This window comes from Chaetodon trifascialis, chromosome 12 (assembly GCF_039877785.1).
Source record: "Chaetodon trifascialis isolate fChaTrf1 chromosome 12, fChaTrf1.hap1, whole genome shotgun sequence".
NCBI classification, from domain to species: Eukaryota; Metazoa; Chordata; class Actinopteri; order Chaetodontiformes; family Chaetodontidae; genus Chaetodon; species Chaetodon trifascialis.
In genome coordinates this window covers 17,745,434-17,758,594 of record NC_092067.1, presented here as the reverse complement: position 1 = coordinate 17,758,594, position 13,161 = coordinate 17,745,434, and the positions used below count along the sequence as shown (strand labels likewise).

Genomic DNA, 13,161 nt, shown 5'->3' with positions numbered 1-13,161 from the left:
TCTCTGTCAGAGTTTACTGTGGCATCTGGCAGCATTGTTTGAAGCTACTGTAGCATCAGTGGATTCAGTGTTAACTTATGTCTCACTATTAATGTCAAACACGGATACAAAAGACAGTGTCCTGTTTTCTCATGGTCATCCATGGTAAAAATGTAGAGGAGACCTTCTTAGACAGTTATGACAATCTCTCCTCCTGAACCACTGAAACCCTCAGAGACAGAGCAAGGCTGTGTCGTCAAAACTATGTGGTCAAAGTTAATTCTTAGCTTCTATGACACAAAGTAATATGAACATTGAGAGCTGCAAAGAAAATCCGCATCTTTTGATGCAATTATATGTCTTTCCAAACACTGCTCGGTCTACAGAGCCTTTTCTGGGATTTCTGTCTTGTAATGACATGTAATTGGCTTATTTACAGCTCTGCGGGGTTAGCCTCTTTACCACCTCCACAGTGCTCTTTCGTGGCTGGGTGTCTGTGCTGTTTGCGTAAGAGTAAGACAAGGTAACAAAGTAAACAGATCCCTGATACCTAAAAAGAAAAAAAATATATATATATAAAACAAAAAAACAACTGAGCTGATTCAGATTCTAAAATCATATTTTCCTCTTGTGTCAGTTCATATGCTCTCATGTTCCTTTCCCTGTTAAAAGATGTGTCCATTCCCAAGCATGAGGTCCACTGAAACATTATTCCTTGTACTGCAGTTAGCATTAGTTATGCCAGTCATGATGCCGCTTACAATGATCTTATAACAGTAATATTGGAGTGGATGGTTTGCTGGCTCTTCGGACTGGACTGGTGTAGATGAAAGAGGAACAAGAAGGATACCGTTGTGGGGAGTTAAGGGTTTTCTTCCAAGCGATCAACCTTTTAAATCCAACCTTAGCCATGCCAATAATCTGTCGGATGCTTTCCACCAGGTACTGGGTGATATCACAGATTTCCATAAAACTGTGGTGACATTTACTTTTCTGTTGACCCTTTCTCTGCGCTGCACCACTGGCTGCCATTATCGGCACACTCTGTCTTCCAGCACAAGGTCAATGAAGCTTCTCCTTCAGAATATATTTCAAGTGGCAGCAGGCTTATCTGTCAGTGCTTGTGTGTGTATTTACTTATGAATTCATGTGGGGTTATTATTGGTGTGTCAAGGCTGCAGGCATGTTAACATGTTTTAGGTATGATATGAGCCGTGTGTGATAAATGTTTGAATTCCATTACCGGGGCAGCAACATGTGTAAGTGAAAGAAGCATGTAGACAGACATGCAAGCAAGGGCTCTTCGGCATGACTGCGGGTTTGCTGGTAGCTCCCACACAACTCCATGTGCATGTGTCATGTGACAGGCAGCACACAAGCAGCAGCAATGTGTGCATACTGCAATGTGTACATCAAGCTAGGTGGAAAATGTGCGCAAAGGACATGGTGATTGCAATTCATGGGTGGATAAAGAAAAGCATGTAAGGGCATGGTGACAATCCTCTCTCTCAGTTCATTTCTCCTTTTTCTCTCATCAAACATTTTCAGTCTTTTGTTACGTTGTTTTGTGCCTTTTTACTACTAAAGATGGCAGGACAGTGTGCTCCAGAACAGAACCAACCTCGAAGAGGTGTGTCTACTTTCTTTACGCTTCAGGGCCAAAGATGGAGCGAAACAAGATGGTTTGAATGTCAAGTGAGGCTGCCAGTGACTGTAGTCCTGTCAAGAAAAGTCAGAACCTTAGGGTGAGAATAAAAGACTTGCAATCAGACATAACAGAGAGACGTGTTCAAGGAGGGTGCAAGGAGAACCCAGGTTGAGAAGTACTGCATGGAAACGAGAGGACTGTTCAATGCCCGTTCATCTCCACCCTTAACCCTCTAGTCATCCCTCCATTGTGCTACAGGTGGGTCACTACACCACAGTGTTCCTCTGTCTGTATGGAGGGGGTGGCAACACATTCCCAGCTTTCATAGCAGCCTCGGACAAGTACTCCTGGTTTTCGGCCACAGCAGGGCGAATGCGTCCATTCTGGCGGTAGAAGAAGCGTGTGCTGCAGTCCTGCAGGTACTCAGGGTTGTGCAGTGAGGACTTCGGGGGTAGACTGTGCTGCCAGTATTCAGGATTGTCAAAAGTGGCCTTCTTGCCTTTCTTATCAAACATGATGGTGTTGCTGGTGATGCCTGAGTGCAGAGTGTGTCCTGAATGTCCCGGATGCAGGGTGTGTGATGGGTACGATGGGTGGGGGAGGTGGCCAGGAGGTACCACATATCCAGAGGAGGAGACTGTGTGGCTCGATGTCGATGGGTTGACTGTTTGCGATACTGATTGGGCAGCAGAGGACCCCGGGCCAGGGATGGAGACTGCGCCAGCCAATCCGTTCTTGTCCCCAGGGTTAAGGAAGGTATTCAGGTACAGTGGCTCGTTGATATACTCGTCGTCCCCATGAACGGACTGGCTCTTGGGGGCAGCAGCAGCTCCAGCCATGTGCAGGGTGTGGCAACCCGCTCCATCAATCACTGCGTGGGCGTCACCGTTCCTACGACGTGTGACGAAGGGGTTTTCCTCTACTGGGTTGCGATAGTCTGGAAACAAAAATGGGATTGTGAGATTAGCTCAGATCTTTTAATCTCAATCGAAGCTGGAGCTACTGTGGCCACTACAAAAGCACATCATACATCAAAAAACAATGTAAATAAACACAAATTATTTAGGTTATTATTGCTATCAGTCAAACATCTGCTAACATTATGGACAAATTCAGCAGTTCTCAAAACTGTCAAAAGCACCTGAGCTGTTCTTGTCTCTCATGGCAGTCATGTAGCCATCCTGGTCCTTGTCTCCTTTTGCTCCTCGTTCCACTAGAAGAGCAGTTGGATCTGCACTGTAACGCTGTCCGCTGTTATCGTCCCCTCCACCTTGGGAAACAGAAAGACAGCAAGAATGCAACAAAGAAAGTTAAAACATGGCACTTTATAAAGCATGTCTCCATGAATGGACAGATTTGTAAATAAGCACAATTTCAATTCAATCTAAACTCATATACTGTTGTCAATTTTGTCCTGTGACTCAACTCTTAGGCAGGGCTATGACGAATGCATAGTAGGCAGATACACATTTATTTATGCTTAAGGCTTGATTATGTTTTCTCTAAACAAACAAAGCTGCAAAAGAGACACAAATGGGCCCAAAAAATCCTGCTCTTGGTCTCAACAGAGCTACAAGCTGCCACTGCTGCTGCGTCTCTCCTGTTGCCTGAGAGGTGTAATATGTAGCTCAGCTTTGCCAGACAGCTGCTACATTCAAGCTTATCCTTTTGTTCTCATCTCCCAAATCCTCTGCTGGTGAGTGATCGACTGTCACAGTGCAATACCAATGAGGAAACAGCACAGAGGGTCAGTCGAGGAAGGGCAGGAGCCTGTCTGCTCGCTTGAGGGCTGGTTTTCATCGATGTGTTATTGCACATATTATGATTTGCATGTTAAGCCTATGGATTTTTAAAAGCTGACACTAACTATTTTCACTCTGTATGTTATTCCTGAAAGTGTGGGAAAAGGTTATGGTGCAGGATAATGCAAGACTATACAGCAACTTTTAAATGAATATTACAATTTTGTACTAATAATAGTCTACTTAGTCTAGAATAGTCTTGACTCTTAAGCCTATAAGTCATGTTTGGTTAAAGGTCTGTCCACACAGACATAGATAACAACAACAACAAAAATGATGGACCTCTTGGTCCATAATATAAAAAACATTGTACAGATGTAAAGACAGCTGCAGGCTGTGAGAAGAAATTTCAACATACAAAAATGTCTAAAATGCATTAAAACTCAAAGCTGTCCAATGAAAAACAATTAGAACTACATATCTAATGTAACTGAGGCCTGGTTTTATCGACCTTGTTACTCTTACAATATCCATCAGTCTCACACTGTCTCAGGACACACACACACACACACACACACACACACACACACACACACACACACACACACACACACACACACACACACACACACACTGAAACTTCCCCTCAGTTTGTAACTTTCAGATAACACCTTGCTTTACCTTGTCCAGCAGTAAGAACTGAGCCAGCCACAAGGGTGCTTGACCTTGGGGAGGCCTTCTTCCTCAGGGTGCCATTGCAACGAGGGTCATCTTGGCTGGCACAGCCAAATCCACCACCAATCTGGCCCCCAGAGGCCAGATCCTGTGGAGGGAGGCAGCCTCCAGACACAGGTGGAACAGAGACCACTCTGGGGAGGGTGGCCAACATGTCCTCCATGCTGAAACTGGGGTCCTGGTAGCCAAACTGGTTCTGGGAAGAAGGAGAAGAGGGAGAAGGTTAAGTATCCATGTGAGGTTATAACTGTGTGTCCAGTCTTTGGTCTATACACTAGTTCTGAAAGCAGGTGACTCGATTCACTGGTGAAGTACAAAAATAAACAACTAAAATAGGACCACACGAAAAAAAAAAAAAAAAAAGAAGATAAAATGTAGTGTGAAAAATGGGCAATTCAAGTTCTTTGTACTATTGTTCATCTGTAATATTTAAATGTGACAGGCAGGGGAGACAAACAGCAGTGCCAAACAATGATATGGCAGCATGACTGCCAAGGACAATTTAATTAAAAGGAGTTTAATTAAAAGGCTCCATGCAGCAAAGTCTTAAAGAAGCCATATCAGCCCTGCCCTGCTGTGTGCATTTGTGTCTGTGCTCATAACAAAAAGAGCTGTTTTAGAACCTCACTGAGTGCTTTATTCTGATTTATCTTTTTTACCCATGTATCCAGCAAGAGGTTTTTGTTTTCCATTCCCCATTCCCTCACTTACTTTCCCTTCACAGCTTCAGTAAATATAGATAGAGAATCTGTTTTTTTCCCCGTTTTATGTATTTGTCGTTAAGCACACATATTGAAATAATGGCAAAGGTGGCCGAAGTTCCTGGATTTCTGGTCTATGAATGAAAGTTTTGGGTCAAATCTCACTTCTGGACAACAGTTTATATACTCATTTATTTATCATGTTCTCCCATTAATTTTTTGATATCCTGTAAACCACAAGAAAGTGGTTCCTCAGGCCTGTAGCAAGAGTCAGACCTGAGTAGAGTTTCTTTACACATTAGAGATGGGGCACTCAGAGGTGGGAGAAATATTGACTATTCTTAGTTAGTGACAGTAGGTATATGTGTATGCTACTGATGCACAAAAGCCCCAAAGCCATCAAGAACTTTAGCATGCTCATTTTCTGTGTGTAACTGCATCATTATTTTCCATTGGCTGTCGATCGCTGTTGGCTTCCACCTCACTCTCTCATTCAGTGGTCTGCACTTGAAGCCTGGAAGTATTAGTTGAAGCTCCAGAGCTTGCGCTGTGGTGACTACGTCCTCTCTCAGCCCTCATTTACACCTCCTCCCTCCTCTCTTGTCTCAGTATTCTAAAAGGAAATTACTATCACTAACCTTAACACAAAAGTAAAATTTAAAAAAGCTTAAGTAATGTTTGAAGTCATTTAAGTGAACTGCCAACGTCACAGTCACATTATTTCTTCAGAATCTTGGCCACAAAGCTCATCATGGACTTAATTAATCCATTGTTGAAGTACGGTGAACTGTGGGAAAGTAAGACATCAAGTAAAGCGTCCCATTCAAATGTCGCTCTGTAAAAAGCAGAGTTTTAGTGTTTTGGTCACGATTAAACTTGGAATTCTTGCAAATTCTGTCACTGTTAGGCATGAGAATACATATTAAAAACGACAGTTTCATGTGTGGTGGTAACGCATGGTTGTGGGAGTGAATGTACAACCATGCAAGTGTGAAGATTATAGTTATGTGTAAATATTGCATTTTGTTTGCTACAATAACTGAGTTCATTGCAATCATCTACATGATTTATGTGGATGAATGTGGCTGTATGAATCTAATCTAATTAATTCAGCATGCACCCCAAAAGAAAGCCCAAAAAGAGTGGAGGATAACTTTACAAATATTATGCAAATAAATAATCTGTCACACCCTGAAATGCACCAAACAGAGTTGCAAAAGGAGTCATGTCTCTCATTGGCATTCAGCAGGCATTTTCATCCTGACACAAACACAGGGGGATGTTGGAATACAAAATGGTTGAGTTGCCTGGCTGTGTGACTGGTTTTGTGATAGATTTAAGTCCAAAGATAGACGATGAACATTTGAACAGTAAGAACTGAGGGAATCTGGCTGTAAACCCGAAATTGGAAGAAGGCAATTACCATAGTTTCACAATGGAAAAAGACCAAGGGAAACCGGCGGAGAAAGAGAGAGCAACAGGGAGACGACAGTGAAAGCAAGAAAGCTGTGTGAGTTCTGTTTTAAGATCTCAATCTTTTGTGCTTCAACAGGAGAGTCCTGCAGTACACGCTGAGAAAACTCATTCCCACATCACTTTAACGGCCTTCTAGATGATCTGAACGACTGCTTTGACTTAATATTGTCTCCGTTTCCATCATGGTTCAATCACCTGCTGCTACAGTCGAAAAGAAATGGTAATATGAAAGAGTCCATGTAGAATTAAAAGATAAGCAACTAAATTCAAATGACTCTCGCTGGAAAAACAACAAAACAAACAAACAAAAACATACCAAGCTGAATATTAAATACTACAAGGACTTCTTTTTGCTCAAGTACGCATACTCCTCAACAGCTGTTGTGCAATATGCAGTGGGGGAAACTTGTCTGGGTGTACTGACTCATCATATGATTTGATTATGCATGTGATGACACGTATTATGAGAGATCAAGTTCTGAAAAACATATTGTTTAGCATCTTCAAGTTTTTCTGGATTTGAAATGCACATTTAATAAGAATTCTTCATTTAAATGGAGAGTTGCTGTTGCTTCACTTCAGATCTGCTGACTGAAAAGTATCCAGGGCTTAGTGTTAGTCATGAGGCCTAGTTTACTCATGTCGGTCAACCAGTTAACCCGACTATATTTTCATAATTTCTTTTAGCCCATGTGAGAATCAGTGCCTTCACATTATAGGGAATAAGGGTCATACTGGCATACATTACACTTTAAGTTTCTGCAAGCTGAGTCAAGGTCCTGAAAAAGGAGGCTTTAAGTGTTGCAGTAGTCCTTCACTTCTTATGTTTTGGCGGCCCAGAATCACACTGAATGCAAAGAAAAAATTCTGACAGAATATTGAGAGTCAGGGACAAAAATCATTGAAACAGTGTAACTTCTCGCTTATGTTGGAAAACCAAAGATGTGCTTGAATTTAGAATGAGATCGACTTTAAAAAGGCAGACGCAAACAAAACACTCGGGATGAGTTTCTGATTACTTGAAAAGTAAATTTGAGAGTATCTGATTTGAGAAATCATCCACCACCAGACCATGAATACACAGCTCCCGTTTAAGACATAAGTCAAAGATATGGCTGTGGTCGGCTCAGAGACAAACTGAAATTAGCAGGCGTCTAATTTGAAATGAGTGCAATCAGCCAGTAATGCCCTCTGTAGCACTTTTCAGATGGCACTGAAATGTGCCATTAACACTCCTACTTTACTGCCTGTTTTGAGTGGAGTCCCAGATGTGGGAGTATTATTACAACAGCTGCTACTCAGAGTATATGATATCATATGAACGATAGGGTTGCACAAAGTCACAAGACATCACGTGTAACATCTGTAGTCATACTCTTGATCACAGTGGATACAACATTAAAGACTTTAATTATGTTAAATTAGCTGTGTATTTACTAAACCTGACAATACTTTTAAAGCCTTATAATGAGTGAATTACAATTTAAACTATGCAGTTGCTCAAATAAGCTATTTTAGAGTGCAAATAAACATATACAGTGAAGGAGACTTCTGGATGTCTGTGCTATTGTGATGTGAAATCTGTTATAGATACAGTGAGAGCAACAAATCCTGAATTAAAACAAGTCACCGCAGGCCATCTGATTACATAACTACAACCCTGATTCCAAAAAATGTCGAGAAAAATGGAATTCCATCTTTTGCACAGCATCCCAACTTTTTTGGAGTCAGGGTTGTCAGTGAAAAAAAAACAAACTAAACAGATGCCTGAGTGGAAACAGTTGGTTCCCTCCCATCATCTATGACAGCTATTCAAAAATCCATTAGTTGAAACAACCCATTGCTAAAAGAAAATACCTTGTTGGAGTCCATGCGTGGGCGGGGAGTGTACGCCAGTGGTGGGATGTTGAAGGAGTGTGGCACCAGGTACTCTTCAGCATCCATCAGGTCCTCCAGCTCCTCCTCATCCAGGAGGCTCTGGAAGAACTTGCTGTCGTTGGGGCTGGGCAGCTTCATGCGGTCGTCACCCTGAGAAAAGATGTGCATGGATGGACAGCTTGTGTGGGTTCAGTAATTTGCATTAGTAATTAATGCTAAAGAAATACTGTGACTGATCAGTTGTTAATTGTGTCACATCCAAGGCAATATATATTAGAAGTAAATACACATGAACAAGCAAAGTGGTAAATATAACTTGGAAAGAGAACTAAATGCTGTTGAGCTCTATTTTTTTTTTTATTAAAAAGCACAAATAAAGATTTATGTCAATTTTAATTTGATTTTTGCAAATGATGGAGGTTCAGCTTTACTGTATTTCTTGACTAAGCCTTACACAATCAGGTAATGCAATGAGCAGTTAGTGAATTTTCTCAGAAAGGAGTAAGAAAAGCAAAAAGCGGTTTGTAATGAATATTAAAGGCATCACTAAATACCAACATCCTGTATAAAGTTTAAAAATAAAAAGCACAAAGAGGAAGACTGGCCAGGTTTCACTTTGAAGGAAGCTTACCTATTCTGGTTTTTAGACAAATAGAAAAAAGAAATATCATCAAATCATCTTAAAGACATGTAATCCAGATCTTGCAGGTATGTCGTCACTCATCACCTACCTGGATGACCAGGTATCTTTGGGGATCACGAGCCATCCGCGTGAACTCTGCAGCCAGCTCCTTGAACTTGGGCCGACTGTCCGCGTCAATCATCCAGCCTGAAAAACGTGTTGGCGTTATTGTCTGAATAATATGAGCTTCCACATACATCCTGTATATAGATATTAACATTCAAACCCGTGGATACTCGATGTTTTCGCTAACATCAGTTGACTTTAAATATGACCCTATTAATGCGCAAGTTTACCCACAGCATCTTATTCTTGGCAGTAAGCAAAAGCCTCATCTACACCAATCAAGATCAGCTCATTTCCTGATGCTCTCTGAACTTAACTGCACCTAAGTGGGAGGAAAAGTGCAGTAAGTAGGTATATATGTGTCAGTGGTGATCAAGCAGAGCCTTTCTGTATTCTTCAAGGGTTCTGCCTACGCAGACCACGTCAAATATGAGTGCCATGTTCTTATCTGTGCTGCTTGCATAAAAACATACACTTTGATATGAACTTTTGAGCCCTAAATAGCATAAATTCTTCTTGTGAAGTTCATGCATATGTGGCTGCAGTGACGCTGTCATTCAACATGAAAGGTGTGTATGAGGAAGAGTGAGAGCTGCGCTGAAGGCTACTGTGACGGCATCTCGACTTTCTTAGTGAGATTAGTGTTCCTCCTAATCCCACGCAACCTGCCCACTCGTTCCAAGTGTGCCAAAGCAATGTTGCAAGCATGTGAACACAAAATTACTTAAAGTCAGTCAAGCTATGCTTATACTTTTGTGTGACATGAAAAATGATACATATGCCTTGATGCCTCGCTAAGATCACAAGCAAACAACGAGTAACTGACACTAACCTGTCAGTAAACTTTGTCACAAAAGTTAGATTGTGTAATAAAATTTCCCACTTTTAAAGGTCTCCAAAGATTTTCCATTTACACCATTTCCCACCACCTAAAAATTCTTATTCGTCCCATAAAGAACAATGGCAGAATTTTTTAACAAAGTTCGCTTTATTGTAATCACTTTTTCCAATCTAAAGATAAATACTGTTTCATCACTAGAATGGCCATATGGAGTAATATGTTCCTCTGCCAAGTTCTCGGTGAACACAAGGGTATGTTGCCAAAGCAATCATGTGATCTGGCCCTGAGTAGAGCCCATCTAGGTATCCAGGGAAATAAGAGATAGAGATTAAAAGACAGAGGCTTTCCACACAAGTACACACATACAGATACAAGAGATTCCATATGTAAAACGATCAACTTTTATCTTGCTGCCTTCTTTCATGCCTGGAATAGTGAAGTGAACATTGGAAGTGCAGTTCCACCACGTGTGCAGTGCGGCATGTGTCAGAGTTCTGCATGTGTGATGCAAAAAGAAAGGCAGATAACAGGCAGGTGACAGTGACCTCTCCCTGCTGTGTGTGTGGGGTTGCCAGGTTGGCGCAGGTTCAGGGTGTCAGTAAGAGCCAAGGTGACAGTGAGGCCCAGAGGCTGCGGCTTGGAGACCAGAGGAGGAGGCCGAGGTGGAGCTGGCACCAAGTCTTTGTCATGGCAGCAGTGGCCAGAGGTTACACCGCCCCACCTGTGACCCCAGTGCACGATGCCGTGACAGCAGTGACCGACCAACAAGGCAAACATGTTGGTGGTGGGGGTCACAGCCAGACAGAAAAATGACTTTCTAATTCATTCAGCTCCTCAAAGGATCTCTCACTATTGTTGCTATCAGAGAGACGTCTCATGTTGTAACGCTATCAGCTGAAAAATAACAGCTGGGCTGCATTTTAGAATAGTAATATTTCAGCTTTAAAAAGTTCATCTCTGACACCACCTAGACCCTCTTGTACAAAACAGCTGTTGTGGCATTTTGAAAATCACTCAATAAAACGTGTAATTATTTTTGCCTGCTTCAACCAAAAAACGGTTTGCCCTCTCTTCGCCTTTAAAATCCATTGGTTTCTCTGCTTTGAAATATGGCGGATGGAGATAAAAACTGGATTTCAGGTACAATATATTCTAATATTGTACGGAGACCTTTCAGTGAATATCTTTTTTGCTGGGACTGCCAGAAAAATGTTCACTTCATGGTAATTTTTGGGGGTACGGGTTGTAGTGGTGCTGCATTCGATGTCTTTCTGGTTTCTACGTACATTTGACCATGACCATGTAGACGTCGATGGTGCAGATGGGCGGCTGGGGAAGACGCTCTCCTTTCTCTAGCAGGTCTGGGATATCTCTGGTGGAAATCCCATCATATGGCTTCCCTCCGAAGGTCATTACCTCCCAAATGGTTACCCCTAAAACAAAGAGGTCATAAATATAAGCGAAAAGAGACACCAGTCAAGCAGTGCAGAAAGAGAGAAAGATGTTCAGGGAGAATAGAACAAGCAGAGGAAAAATAAGTAGAATCGAGATGAGAAGAAGATAAAAAGAAGAGTAAAGAGCAGAGAAGATTAAAGAGTTGAGAAAAATGGGTTATACAGCAAGAGTCGAGAAGAGACAAGTAAAGAGATGGGATGCCAAAGACATGAAAGAGTTAAAAAGAGAAAATGGGAGACAGAGAAGAGCAAGTAAAAACGAAGAAAAGTGAGGAGACAAAATAAGAGGCAACGCGAAGATGTGAGAGAGCAGAGGGGATCAGAGGAGATGGGACGAGGAGACAGAAGAGAACACAAGAAGAAGAGAAGAGGAAACAACCAAACAAAGGGGAGAGAAGAAAGGACAAGATGAGAGAAGACAAGTCAACAGAGGACAGAAGAACTAATCAGAGTCTTGAAAGTCATCAGTCAATCTGAACTTTCAGCACTCTTCAGCTTTAATCTTGTTAGCGCTAAATGAGCTAATAAGTGGTAAGCAGAGTAAATGCACACTCCGAGATGGAAGTATAATAGCCCGCGGTCACAGAAGCCCGCTGAGGACGTGGACGCACTAAACCATACTAATACTTTTAATCAAACACACATTATTCTCTTTGATATGACCCGTCTTGCATATTTTTTTTTTTTTTTGAAATCTTATTTTTAATGGCTTTTAGAGTCATTGTTAGACTTAAACGGGAAATTATTATTTGCAATATAGCCATAAAAACCTCATAAGAGATTGGTAGATTTAAATCTCGCTGACATTCTGATGGCTGCGAATACCAATTTTAATATTAGAGGATTTAAAGGAGATCGTCCAGTTTGCACTGACTCACTGAATCACATGTCCGAGCAGTTTTTAAGACTACAGTACCGTACGCATGCCCTTACTACATCACTTTTCCTTTAAAAAGGAAGACAACTTTGGGCAAGTCCGGCCCATTTATTTACAGAAAACACTTAAGAATTTCTGACCAAGGTGCTTTAAATCCCAGATGCCAAAAAAGATGGGGCTCTGTGTAAAACATAAATAAACCAGAATGCAGTCATTTGTGAACAAACTGTATTTACTGACAACAGTTTTACAAAATGTTCCTGAGCCCATGTAAGATAAGATAAGATAAGATAAGATAAGATAAGATAAGATATACCTTTATTAGTCCCACAGTGGGGAAATTAGTAATAGTAATAGTAATATCCTTTACACAATCATGTGTTCACAAAGTGGTGAATCTCGCTCCAATCATGATCATCATCGCCTGTTATCAATGAACCTGTTTACCTGTGGAATGTTCAAACAGGTGTTTTTGGAGCATTCCACAACTCCACAACAACAAGAACAATCGGTTTTCAAAGGATTAAATCATCAAATTCTGTTTTATTAATCTTTTATGCAGCATCTTGGCTTTTTTTTGGAATCAATGCTGTATAATTAAATAACAAAATGAAAATAAAAGAAACTGTGTAGTTGTACTAATAATTAAGAGGACTCAAATGCATGATTAAATAGCGGCGCTGGAGGAGAAAAACCTGAGAGTGAGGACTAAACTATTCCACAGCAATGGAATATAATCGGCCACTGCTGGTCTTTGAATCCTCAGAGAGAGGCCTGAGGAAGGCTGAGCTGGTGGCAGCCCATGCAGACTTTCAAAAACATGCAAAAGAACCTCAAAATCAATTCCATATTTAATGGGTAACAAGTAAAGGGAGGAACAGACAGGGGTGATATGGTCTCTCTCTTCAGTACCAGAGAGGACTGCTGCATTTTGAACTAGCTGCAGGTGAGATAGGCATGACTGACTGAGTTCCACATGAAGAGATAAATCTTACCATAACTCCAAACATCACTCTGATGAGTAAACTTCCTGTAATGGATACACTCCAGGGCCATCCATTTGATGGGCATCTGCCAGGAAG

General features: G+C 41.4%; 1 protein-coding gene across 2 annotated transcripts in view; it reads right to left on the bottom strand.

Moving 5' to 3' along the window:
- Positions 1–618: 618 nt before the first annotated feature.
- The window catches only part of LOC139340766 (receptor tyrosine-protein kinase erbB-4-like), a 297,802-nt gene continuing 285,259 nt past the window's right edge, over positions 619–13,161 (bottom strand). For both annotated transcript variants that reach the window (XM_070976738.1, XM_070976739.1), the window contains exons 22-28: positions 13,075–13,150; positions 11,035–11,181; positions 8,891–8,988; positions 8,139–8,309; positions 4,051–4,300; positions 2,769–2,897; positions 619–2,564 (exon numbers count right to left, since the gene is read on the bottom strand). In XM_070976738.1, coding sequence (XP_070832839.1) covers positions 1,894–2,564; positions 2,769–2,897; positions 4,051–4,300; positions 8,139–8,309; positions 8,891–8,988; positions 11,035–11,181; positions 13,075–13,150 — 1,542 coding nt within the window. In that variant the 3' untranslated portion in view covers positions 619–1,893. The remainder of the gene's footprint in view (positions 2,565–2,768; positions 2,898–4,050; positions 4,301–8,138; positions 8,310–8,890; positions 8,989–11,034; positions 11,182–13,074; positions 13,151–13,161) is intronic.